The 12,717-nt window shown below is 47.2% G+C and overlaps 1 protein-coding gene across 1 annotated transcript in view; it reads right to left on the bottom strand.

Annotated features, from left to right (window-relative positions):
* Positions 1-12,717, bottom strand: part of LOC146019424 (NXPE family member 2-like) — a 37,952-nt gene that overhangs the window by 10,458 nt on the left and 14,777 nt on the right. The window contains exon 2 of the mRNA XM_083151962.1: positions 11,181-11,896. Within this exon, the coding sequence (XP_083008088.1) occupies positions 11,181-11,896 (716 nt within the window). The remainder of the gene's footprint in view (positions 1-11,180; positions 11,897-12,717) is intronic.

The following is a 12,717-nucleotide window of genomic DNA, read 5'->3' as shown; positions in this document are numbered from 1 at the left end:
GATTTTAAACATCTTATCATTATGCGGATGCTTGAAGGTCTTGCATACGACCAGATTTTTACAAGTGGTACACTTAATGCACCGATAGCACCCAGGGGCTTTACTTAAGAAGGTGGTAGTACTGGTGGAATCAAAGCCGGTAATGTCCGTGCGCATGACAAGATCTTTAATGTTGCGCCCCCTGGTGTAGCAGGCCATGGGTTTAAGCTGTTGAAGGCCAGACAAGGACCTATCAGACTTGACTATAGGCCATAAAGCATTCGTGGCTCTTTGCACCACCGGACTGGAAGTGGAATATAGTTGTTTCCACGGTAGTATTTGGGTTTGTGGTTTGATGTTTGGCTGCAAGAGAGTTGCTCTGGGTGTAGCCAGGATCTCAGATTGGGTCTGTCTGAGAGACCTCATGTTATAACCTCTCTGCACAAACCGCTGTACCACTCGGTTGGTACTATCGGTGGCTGCATCTAGAGAGCTGGAAATGCGGGCAACCCGCATCAGTTGTGATTTGGGTAAACCATTTTTAAGGGGTGGTGGATGATGGCTGGATGACAAGAGTAGCATATTCCGGTCAGTTGGTTTATAGTAGACTTCTGTGCTGATGTGGCCTCCATCCAATTTCACCAAAACATCCAAAAAGTTAATACACTTTTCCTGCACATTGATGGTATATTTTATGGGAGAAGGGCTGGAATTGATGTTAGTGACATATTCAGTCAGATATGTAACAGGGCCAGTCCACATAAAGAATATGTCCTTCAACAGCTTAAACCCATGGCCTGCTACACCAGGGGGCGCAACATTAAAGATCTTGTCATGCGCACGGACATTACCGGCTTTAATTCCACCAGTACTACCACCTTCTTAAGTAAAGCCCCGGGGTGCTATCGGTGCATTAAGTGTACCACTTGTAAAAATCTGGTCGTATGCAAGACCTTCAAGCATCCGCATAATGATAAGATGTTTAAAATCCGCCACGTACTATCATGCCAGACCACCCATGTTATTTACTTGCTTTTCTGCCCATGTAAGTTATGCTACGTGGGCAAGACTATTCGCACTGCAAGAGAACGTATGGCTTTACACCGTTCTGCCATCAACAGTGCCAAGCTCAGTAAAAAATCTGACCAACCGGTGGCCAGGCATTGACTGGAGGCTAACCATGGAGTGTCTGACATTAAATTCATCCTTATAGACCATATCCCTGCATCCGTGAGGGGGGGTGATCGTGATGGTCAACTCTAAAAATTGGAATCTAAATGGATCCATAAGTTGCAGACTGTAAAACCTTATGGTCTCAATGATAGACTTAACTGGAGTATTTTTCTTTGATTTCATTTTTCTTTGTTCTAATTTCTGTGTATCCTATGTACTCTCAGCGTCTTGTACTTTAGCGGCTCTGTCAGTGTTATATATTGACATCGCTGTTTGTTTACATCATGCACTGTTTATTGCTATATATCTGCATCGCTGTTTGTTTACATTGTTATGCTAGCTTTGGTCCCATTGGCCGCAGCACTGGTGGGCTAGCCCCACGCTGGTGATGCGTCGCGTCCCGCGGCGTTGCCTAGCAGCGGGTACGCGATGACGTCAGCAGGAGGCGCCCCGTTCTCCGGAGGGAGACGGCGCGTGTCGTGCAGCCGGCGTGAGGTATTGGCCCTGGCTGAGCTGGTGAGTTTATTTATGTGGTCCCGCCGCCGTGCGGGCTGTGTATTTACTGTTGTCTAGTTGAACAGGGCACTTGGCGCCTTGATAACAATACTGATGTATTGAAACGTCGGCTACTTGGACTTGTGCACCTGGTATTTGTACTATTTTCTTCAATATACCGTTTTGAAAAATCCCCTGGAGTGACGAGTCTTCTTGCAAACTTTTATATATATATATATATATATATATTTTTTTTTTACACAATCAATTTTATTAGCAAATAGAAGGTATACAATCGTACATAAACATTACCAAAGGGACAATAGAAGATAACAACAATTTACTCCCAAGTCAAGTATAAAGTCCCAAGGTACGGTATTAATTGGAAAATTGCAACAGTTCACAAAAAAACATACAATGCTTTGTATTTAGCATGTACACCTAAACCATCCCCCCCCCACATATACACACACACACACACACACACACACACACACACACACACACACACACACACACACACACACACACACACACACACACACACAATAAGGTATATAGAGAGGACTAAATGGAAGGAAGAAAAGGGTTACCTAGAGAGAAGAAAAGAAAAAACAAGAAAGAAGGTTGGTGTCTTTCAGTATTCATGGAACAACCGTAGGGGAGGGTGAGGTAAAATATTTAGCATATTCTGCAGAGACCTTAAATGTCAACCATAAACACCGTGGGCCAAATGTAATAGGGTGTGAGAATCAGAAGTGGGTTATTCTAGTTCACTCTTTCTGACAAAATCCTTCTTAGATGGACAAAACCATGTGCACTGCAGGTGGGGCAGATGTAACTTGTGCAGAGATAATTAGATTTGGGTGGGGTTTTACTTCTTCAAAGTAAGATCTATATTGCAGTGTACAAATAAAGCAGCCAGTATTTACCCTGCACAGAAACAAAATAACTCACCCAAATCTAATTCTCTCTGCACATGTTACATCTGGCCCCCTGCAGTGCACATGGTTTTGTCCATCTAAGAAGGATTTTGTCAGAAAGAGTGAACTAGAATAAGGCCCATTGTGAGAGATTTTGGGAGAGTTTTCCCCTTTTATTAAAGTGGCAATCATTTACATGGCAAAATCAACCTGGTTTTGCAATGTACTGTAGAGGATTGGCACTTAAAAAAATGAGAAAACTCCACCAAAATCTCTGACTTCCAGAAAACCGAGGGCTGTTTAAGCAGGTGACATAAACCACCGAAGGGATCTGAGATGCTGGCACTTGATTAGAGTTTGTTAGGGTGTTCTGACAAGGATAGGGATAGCCAATTAGGAATCAGGGGAGGAGTTGTATAGTTTAGAAGTAGGCAGGAAGTCGGGTGATCTTTCTCTTTGGAACAAAATTCCCCACCCTCCCATCCCTGTTTTTCTATCTCTTGGCGGTGGTAAAGAACGGTCCTTGGTTACATGAAAATCATATAAAGATAGTGGGGTGCGCTCTCCCGACATCGATATGCCGTTAGCCCATTGCCCCTGGACAGGGGATGGGCTGCACCATCCGGACGGGTGGGTTGCAATGGGAAGAGTTGAACACCAACGATGTGTGAGGGGGGGGGGGGGGGGGTCGGTTTTAATACAATTCAGTAATACTAAAATATGCGAAAGGGGTGTGAAAACATATTTTAAGTCAAAACAATGTTAATATATGGAACCCCAAGAATCTCAGCTTCTCCTCCTCCCCCTCTGAGGGGTAAATTTACTTAAATGTGAGTTTTTATAAGTGAGAGATGTTGCCCATAGCAACCAATCAAATTATATTTATCATTAATTTACAGTAGCAGCTTCTAGAGCCAGACTGGCCAGATCAATCCTCGAGTACCAACAGTGGTTTCCAGACTACCTAGCTGGTGCACAGGTGAAGTTATTACCAATTGTTACATTTACCAAACCACCTAGCTGGTGCACAGGTGAAGTTATTACCAACTGTTACATTTTCCAAACCACCTAGCTGGTGCACAGGTGAAGTTATTACCAATTGTTACATTTTCCAAACCACCTAGCTGGTGCACAGGTGAAGTTATTACCAATTGTTACATTTTCCAAACCACCTAGCTGGTGCACAGGTGAAATTATTGCCAACTGTCAAATTTTCAAACATGCTGCATTCATTCCTAAGCGACACATTCTAGAAATCTGGAAAACATGGACTATTGGTAGATGACTGGTTTGGCCACCCCTGCTCTGATAACATCTCTCACTTCTAAAAACTCACACTGTAGTAAATTTACCCCTAGGTGTCTGGGTCCTGTGTAACCTGTTATCTAATGAGAGCATTTGGGTTTTGTAGGAGAGGCACATTCTTGTTGATTGATTCATGTGACAAGGTAAATTTTAGGTTTAAATTTACTATGTGTTTTTTAAGGTTGTTTAAGTTGTATTTGGTCAACTACAAGAAAACTTTATAAAATAGTTGTCAATCAATTAGGTGGCGCTATAAATAGTACCTAGGTATTGGGCATGATTCAGAACTGATCGCTGGTCTGCAAATATTCAGAGCCCGGGGAACAGGTACCCACCGCCTTGCCAGAGATCCCCCGCCCCTGTGCATGGCTGCAAATACGTTTGTAGCTGCACACACAGGCAGGGGCGGATTGGGGACTAAAAGTGGCCCTGGAAAATTTCTGGAAAGTGGCCTCATAAAAAAATGGGTGGAGCCAATATAACAGAAGGCGAGATTATTACATCACCAATAGGATAAATGAAGTGTGGCAAATGATTCTCCAACTTCTCCTGTATGCTGAGGTGTCAGAACATATTTTGGTACTTGATTCCTAGCAAGGCGCCCATCGCATAAGATTGTATGCCATAGTTAATGGCATACAATCATATGCGATCCTGTACAATTTGTGAGATTTTTAATTGTATGTACAATATCGCATCGCATCCGATATATCAGATGCGATGTGATTTTTAATTGTATAGGAAGCATATACCATTTTTAATGTTAAAAGTACCCTTATGGGTACTTAAAATGTAAAATGAGCCCCCGATATGAACGTCAACTCAAAGCGTGGCGAGCGTAGCGAGCCCGCCAAGGGCGGTGGTATGCGTCCTCCGACCTTTTCATACCCCCACTATCCATGTCGGCATGGACTTGAAATTATATAGTGTGGCGAGCGCATCGAGCCACCGAGCCCAAAGCGTGGCGAGCAGACGTATATTACTTAACCTGTAATACGCGTCCGCTCGCTACACTATATAAAATCAACTCCACGCCGTCGTGGATAGTGGGGGTATGAAAAGGTCGTAGTTCGGGTACCGCTACACTCGCCATGCTTTGGGTTGACGTTGATATCTGGGGGTATTGGGGGCCCATTTTACATTTCAAGTACCCATAAGGGTACTTTTAACATTAAAAATCGTATATGCTTCCTATACAATTAAAAATCGCATCGCATCCGATATATCAGATGTGATGCGATCCGAACCGATTAGAGGGAAATCGTGGGCGCCCTGCTAGGAATCAAGTACCCATTTTTTGGTTGAGGGACGAGGTCAAATTTTTGTTTGGTATCCCTAGCTTCTGGTCCAACTTGGACCTGTATGGACCTCTATACAGCAGTTTGAAGTAAGTGGCCCCTTGTGCACATTATGCCAGGCAGAACCGCGTATACACATTATGCCAGGTAGAGACGCCGAGGGCTATTTCACACACTCCGGCTCCTGCTGGGCGGTGAAAACCCATACGGCCAGGAAGCTGTGCAGCACACAGCAGTTTAAAATGAAGGGGATGGCCATAGCCCGGCAGCCGTCCCTTCCAGTGGTGGGATCCGGCTGCAACCGTGCGGCCGGGCCGTGGCCGTCCCGCATGAATGGACACAATAGTGTCCATTAACAACTACTGTGCACGGCATGGCTTTCGGCCGTGTGGGATTTCGCCGCCCGGCAGGAGCCAGAGTGTTTGAAATAGCTCTGATACACAGTAGAGAAACTTATACACATTACATCACACAGGAGAGCTGTTAATACACGCTACGCTACACAGTAGAGCCACATATACATGTTATGCTATAGTATAGCTGCTTACACACACACACACACACACACACACACACACACACACACACACACACACACACACACACAATGGTAGAGCCCTGTATACATGTTAAACCACTAAAACACATATTACTCATTTCACCACAGTACAGTACTGGTGCAAAAAAAGGTATATTTGTGTTTCACACATATTTTGCACCAGTTCCCAAGTGCCACTGCTTTGGCCAGGGTCTGTGATATATCTGGAAACACAGAAACATTTTGGGATTTCCTAACATAAAATCAGTTTCAAATACTTTTTATACATAGTATAAAGAAAACATATTATGTTACCAAATTCGTGTTCCCTACCTCCCGTGTCCATCATCCTATTTCCCATAGATTATCTGTTTTATTCCCCTTTTCTGAATGTCTAATTTCACCCCTGATTCTCTAATTTCCTCCTTTCCTTTCTCCCCATGCACCTATCATACCCTCTGTCCTTCTATGGCCCTTCACTTTTCACTCCTTTCCATCTATTACCCCAGCACCTCACTCCCACCTTCCATATCTGCACATCACTCCTTCCATCTCTCGCCCTTGCACACCACTCCCTCCTATTTCTCTCACCCCTGCACCTTACGCCTTCCTTCCATCTCTCACCCTTGCACCCCACTCCCTCCTTCTATCGCTCTTTCTCTTACCCCTGCACCATACACCTTCCTTTTCTCACCCCCACGCCATCCTTCTAGCTCTCTTATCCCTGCACCTTACGGGGGGGGGGGGGGGGCAAGATATAATCTTAATTTGGTGCCTCTAAATTGCTATATGTCGCCCCCTGTGTTATGCCTCATTTGACAACCATAAAAAGTCAAATTTTTACCTAGTACAGCTGCACCCTTTGCACCCATAGTAGTAACATAGTAACACCACTATTTTAGCAAACAAAGAGCCGCATTTATCAACTAATATTTGCGGCTAAATCCCCCAAAACACCCGTTTTCGGGGGTTAACCGCAAATATTAAGTTTCACCTAAATGTATTAAAGGGGGACTGCAGCAGGAATCTCTGATCCCTGCTGCGATCCCCCCAGGAGCGCCGCCGGCCGCATCCCCCATAGGTTTCAACATCGGGCAGCCCGGCTTCGCACCCCTGGGCTATCGCCATTCTGGGATGGCGATAGCCCATTGTAGCCTATGGCTACACATCGCACTGCCCGAGCAGGGCAGTGCGGTAAGAGGGGTCGGCGGGGGTCAGCGCATAACCGCGCATTCGCTGACCTCCCGGCTTCCGGCTTAGCACTTCACAGGGACGGGCTCCTTTCGGAGCCCTGTCCCTGCAGTGCCAGGGATGATACATCCCAGTGATCTGATCACATTTTACAATGCAATCCTGGGCGGTAATATTCCGCCCAGATTGCATTGTAAATGCGATCATTGATAAATGTGCCCCATAGCCTGCATGTCTGTCCCCTCTGCTGCAGTGTCACTGTCAGGTGCAAGCAGGGAGAGCTTGGGAGAAGGAAGCCCAGCATCTCAGTACTGGTGCCGAGCCTGCCCCCAACAGTGACGGTGGTCGCTCAAATAAATTTTGTGCCCTAAGTGAGCACACTGGAGACTGCCCCGCCATTCCCCGATACAAGCCAGGGACTTTGGCGGCTGGGGTGATCCGAACTGTGGGAGCCAGAGTAGCAGCGGCTGTTCTAAGCCAGCTGATATAGCTGACAGCTGCTCTCAGCTGGGGGAATCAGTGGCATGCCAGCACGGCAGAGGGGTACCTGGAAGAGCTGACAGTCGCTGACAGCCGCCGAAGAGCTGACAGCCGCCGAAGTAAGCTCTTCCGAGTGTACCCCACCGCACTGACACAACGCTCACTCTCAGTGACCTCAGCGACATATCAGTGTGGTGCGATCCCCTCTGCTGAGAGCTGCATCTGCTATGACTGCCCGCAGAGAGACACGGCCAAGCAGTGTGCAGCCATCTGTAGGGATTTTCTATATTTTAAATGTGCCGCTGCCTGCCAATTGGAGCACAGGTGCCAGAAGCTGGGGTCAGCGATTGGCTACAAGGCTCAGGAGCTGGTGCCATATTTCAAATGAAAGCTGGGCTGTTATCCAGTGGTGGGAGAAGAGCGATCTCGACTCTGCTGGGGGCATTATGCCTATGCCACTGCTGGGGGTATTATGCCCGTGCCACTGCTGGGTGCATTATGCCCGTGCCACTGCTGGGGGCATTATGCCCGTGCCACTGCTGGGGGCATTATGCCCGTGCCACTGCTGGGGGCATTATGCCCGTGCCACTGCTGGGGGCATTTTGTGCAGGGCACTGCTGGGGGCATTATGCCTGTGTCACTGCTAGGGACATTTTGCCTAGGGCGCTACTGTGTGTGGGGGGTTGTTTATAAATTTGTTGCCCGACCAATTGAAAAAATGTGCCCTGCTCGTGGTCAACACCCTGCCCTAAAAAAATCTTAGAGTGAACACTAGTACACATTACTTTGACACTCTCTCCCACCAAGCCAGCATTACTGTGACATTCTCCCTACCCCAGAAAACATTACTGTGACTCTCCCCAAGCAAATATTACTGTGACTCTTTCCCCAATCCCCCTAAACATTAATGGAAACCTTAATGTGACACGCCCCCCAAACCTTAATGTGACCCTCTCCCCCTCCCCCTCTAAACCTTAATGTGACACCCCCCCCAAAGCTTAATGTGCCACTATCCCCTTCCTCCCCAAAGTTTAATGTGGCACCCCCAAACCTTAATGTGACACTCTCCCCAAACATTAATGTGACATCAACCCCCCCCCCCCAAATCTTAATGTGACACTCTCCCCCCTCCCTCCCCAAACATTACGGTATACGGTCGTTTTGTAGACCACACTTAGGTCGACAGTCATTAGGTCGACCACGTTGGGTCGACAGAGGGGAAGGTCGACAGGGTTGTAGGTCGACATGGGTCAAGGTCAACAGGTGTTTAGGTCGACATGGGACAAGGTTGACATGGGTTAGGCCGACAGGTAGTTAGGTCGACATGGGTTTTTTACTGTTTTTTGAGCCACATGTGCCGACAGGCGGTATTTCATGCCCTACCATCCACTAGGGCATGGTGGGAGAATAAAATAGTGCCCGAAGCATCGCGAGCGAAGCGAGGGGCTGTGGTTCACCTCCAACTATGTCCATGTCGACTGTGTCGACATTCGGGTAAAAAAACAGTGAAAAACCCATGTCGACCTAACTACTTGTCGCCCTAACCCATGTCGACATTGTCCCATGTCAACCTAAACACCTGTCGACCTTGACCCATGTTGACCTACAACCCTGTCGACCTTCCCCCCTGTCGACCTAAATGTGGTCAAGAAAACGATACACACCCAACATTAATGTGACGTTCCCCCCCCCCCCCCTCCAAAGCTTAATGTGACACTCTCCCCCCTCCCTCCCCCCTCCCCAAAGCTTAATGTGACACTCTCCCCCCTCCCTCCCCACAGCTTAATGTGGCACTCTCCCCCCTCCCTCCCCACTCCCCAAAGCTTAATGTGACACTCTCCCCCCTCCCTCCCCAAAGCTTAATGTGGCACTCTCCCTCCTCCCTCCCCAAAGCTTAATGTGACCCCCCCCCCCAGGCTTAATGACACACTCTCCCTTCCACACAAAGCTTAATATGACACTCTCCCCCCCCCCCCCCCAGGCTTCATGTGACACTCTCCGTCCTCCCACCCCAAAGCTTAATGTGACACTCTCCCCCCTCCCTCCCCACAGATTAATGTGACCCCCCCCAAGGCTTAATGACACTCTCCCCCCCCCCCCCCTTCCAGGCTTAATGACACACTCTCCCTAGTCCCTACCCCCCCCCCCCCAAAAAAAGCTTAATGTGACAGTCTCCCCCCCCCCCCCAGGCTTCATGTGACACTCTCCGTCCTCCCACCCCAAAGCTTAATGTGACACTCTCCCCCCTCCCTCCCCACAGATTAATGTGACCCCCCCCCCCCCAAGGCTTAATGACACTCTCCCCCCTCCCACCCCAAAGCTTACTGTGACCCCCCCCCCCTTCCAGGCTTAATGACACACTCTCCCTAGTCCCTACCCCCCCCCCCCCCCCCAAAAAAAAAAAAGCTTAATGTGACAGTCTCCCCCCGATTTTTAGCACAACTTGCCTGGCCTCTCTGTGCTCCTGTGAGTGTCCAAGGGGTGGCTTCTGCTGCTGCTGCTCTTCTCCTCACTAGTTCCGGGGCTGAGGTTGAGCAGGGCTCCTCCAGTGCACACAGTGTGCACCATGTGACTTCCTGTTAGATCAGGAAGCTGGGGCCGGAGACATAACGCTGCCTGAAATATCTGACAGACAGGCTGAGGGCAGCGCAGATGAGAGGGAAGGAGCAGGTGAGGGGATCGTGCTGCTGGCTGTCATACAGTATGACAGGCGCAGGCTAAGACAGCCAGCAGCACACCTGACCTTCCGCTGCGCCTCTGCTGTATTCCTCCTGTGGTGTCCGGTCCCCACTCCCCGGCCGAATTGTGGGTGGTGCTACACTCGCGAGTGGGTGGAGCCATGTTCAGCAATCGGCCTCACATGCGGCCGGCCTCCCGGGAAAGTTCCCGGTGACTTAAATGGCTAATCCGCCCCTGCACACAGGGGGGGAATCCATTCATTCACCATCAAATGGATTTCCCCATTTGCAGCTGTCAAGTACTGTAAGTCTAGACTAACTCAGCACTGTGGGTGGCACAGCGCTGGATTGAGGAGATATTAAATACCATGGGATAGTAAAAAAGGTTATTTCATTAATAAAACAAAATACTAAAAATTTTAAAGACATCATTGGAAGGCAAAAAAGTTGGTGCCACATATAATAGATATGAATGGTACCGTGAAAGTTTAACAGTCTCTCGCAATTGTGTTTGGATAAATGAGAGCGTAGTCCCGTTCCTAGATTGACCAATGGATGTGATGGTATTACACTCAAATGTCGATCTCATACACTCAATAGTGTAGATTCTCACTTGCTAGAGGCTTATTGGAAGCAATGAGTTCCTGGAGTGGAGCCAACCTATCAGCCTCTCCTTGGTGTTTGCCAGTCCACTGGACCTATCTACACAAGTTCCAACCATTTATCCCAGACCAGACATAATACTACAAGGTTTATCAGGATCCTCTGAGGAATCCTTAACTATGGGCTTCAAGATTGCCCTCTTTTCCAAAGAAGCCTCCACTCCAGGAACTCATTGCTGATGTCATCGGCCCTCCTTCCAAATGGCCAGGCAACACCTGCGTTTTCTGCGTTCGGAGCGGCGGCATTAACCTGCTCGCAGCCTGCGTCTGAATTGGGCCCTTTATTCCAAGTCTCTCTCTCTCTCTTGTTGTCCTCCAAAATTGTTCCCCACTCTCTGAAACAATTACATCCTTTTCCAGTTCTGACTTTAATAAGATTTTATGGGTCTCTTGGAAAAGAAAAATTACATTCTATCAGCTGTGAGATATACAATATAGGTTGTTAATACGGACTGTACCTGTTAAGAAGAATCCGCTCCACCTCTGTAAGATAGGAATGGTCCCGGTTGATGGAATTCATGTGGGTCAAGGCCTCGCAAGGGAAATTTGGGGGTTTATTACAGTAAAAAGCTTCTTGATCCCTTTTGTCCACATACCGGCAGACCTCTTTCTCTGGGTCCAGCTGAAAGCCACATTCGCTGTTCACATACTTGGTTGCATCGGTAAAATTCCCAGTGTACTTAATATTTGCAAAGCCCTGATTCCTCCCTCTCCACAAGGCAGAGACCGCCTCACTTGGGTGCATTAGTAAAATAGATATGTGCACAGTCCCTTTCCAAAATAAAGTGAACTTTATCAAGTAGGAGCCATCTTTATTATCTACAATGCTTCCACTTGCACTACTGTTTGTAGTTGGTGAATATAGTCTGGCTCTTAGATAGTCTCCACCGTAGGACTTCCTTCGACCGGAACGATCATAAGCCTCCACTTTTACATGCAACTGGCTCCCGAGACAATACGTGTCCATCGGGTTAATGATAGTTGCCTTTGTTTCTTTTGCGCTGGTCGCCTCTTTTATGTGATCTATGCTGTGCTGGGGGATAAGTTTGTCCATCCTGTTGAAAATGTCCTCAATTCTATCATCTGTTTCCAGCGGGCTTGGCGGAGAGATGGAGTTGCATGATTCTTTTTGTGCTTGACATTTACACAACTGAAGAAAGTTTATATTAGAGATCTGAAACAACAATAGAGAGCTTAAAGTAGATGTAGAGATCCAATATACCTTCAATGTTATAACCAAGCTGAGGATGTTGAAAGATCAGTGGCAATCCCAAAGTAGCATGAGAGGCTTTATTGATGAAGGAATCGGGGAAACAACCGAAAGTATTTTTTTGCGGTGCACAAGAGGAGAAGAAAAAATATATAAAATATAGCTTTTATTAATTAATGTTTAAAATTACTGTGAGAATATAAAACCAAACATACAACATAAATCAAAAATGGACTTCTAAAAAGGAAATGCCTTTCCTCACATAGCGGGGGTAAGGACTTGGTTTTTATTATATTTAGGGATCTGTAAGATTGTGTGGTGTGTACCGGTTCACAATTTATTCATTGGAGTATCCAATTAGTACTTGGTAATGCACATCAGTAATGGGGAACCATGGCCCTAATTTTACCACATCACCTAAGTAAAGATATGTCCGGAGGGGAACTAGGTGCGGGCAGCGTCCTGGCAGCTCCTGTCACCTCCTATTACAAAAATATATGGTAGACAAATGTATGTGCTGATAGTATGGTCCTGGGAGGACAATGCATCCTAAATCCCAGCGTGATATTTGATACAATTGTTACACCACACAATGCCTCTGCAGGATGAGGCGATTGATGCAGCCTCTCTGTCTCCTGCTATCTGCGCTGCCGTCTGTTTAACATGTGCTGTCACTAGAAAGTGACCGGCACACCGTTCCGGCTGACTATAACAGATAGGCACACCACGCGCGTTTCGCAAAAGGCTTTTTCAAGGCTTACCGGGCGGCGGCCCGGAAGCTGATC

The sequence above is a fragment of the Crinia signifera genome, chromosome 7, assembly GCF_055691185.1.
Source record: "Crinia signifera chromosome 7, ASM5569118v1, whole genome shotgun sequence".
In the NCBI taxonomy this organism is placed as follows: Eukaryota; Metazoa; Chordata; class Amphibia; order Anura; family Myobatrachidae; genus Crinia; species Crinia signifera.
The sequence above is the reverse complement of the archived record's forward strand: the minus strand, read 5'-3'. Positions and strand labels throughout refer to the sequence as shown.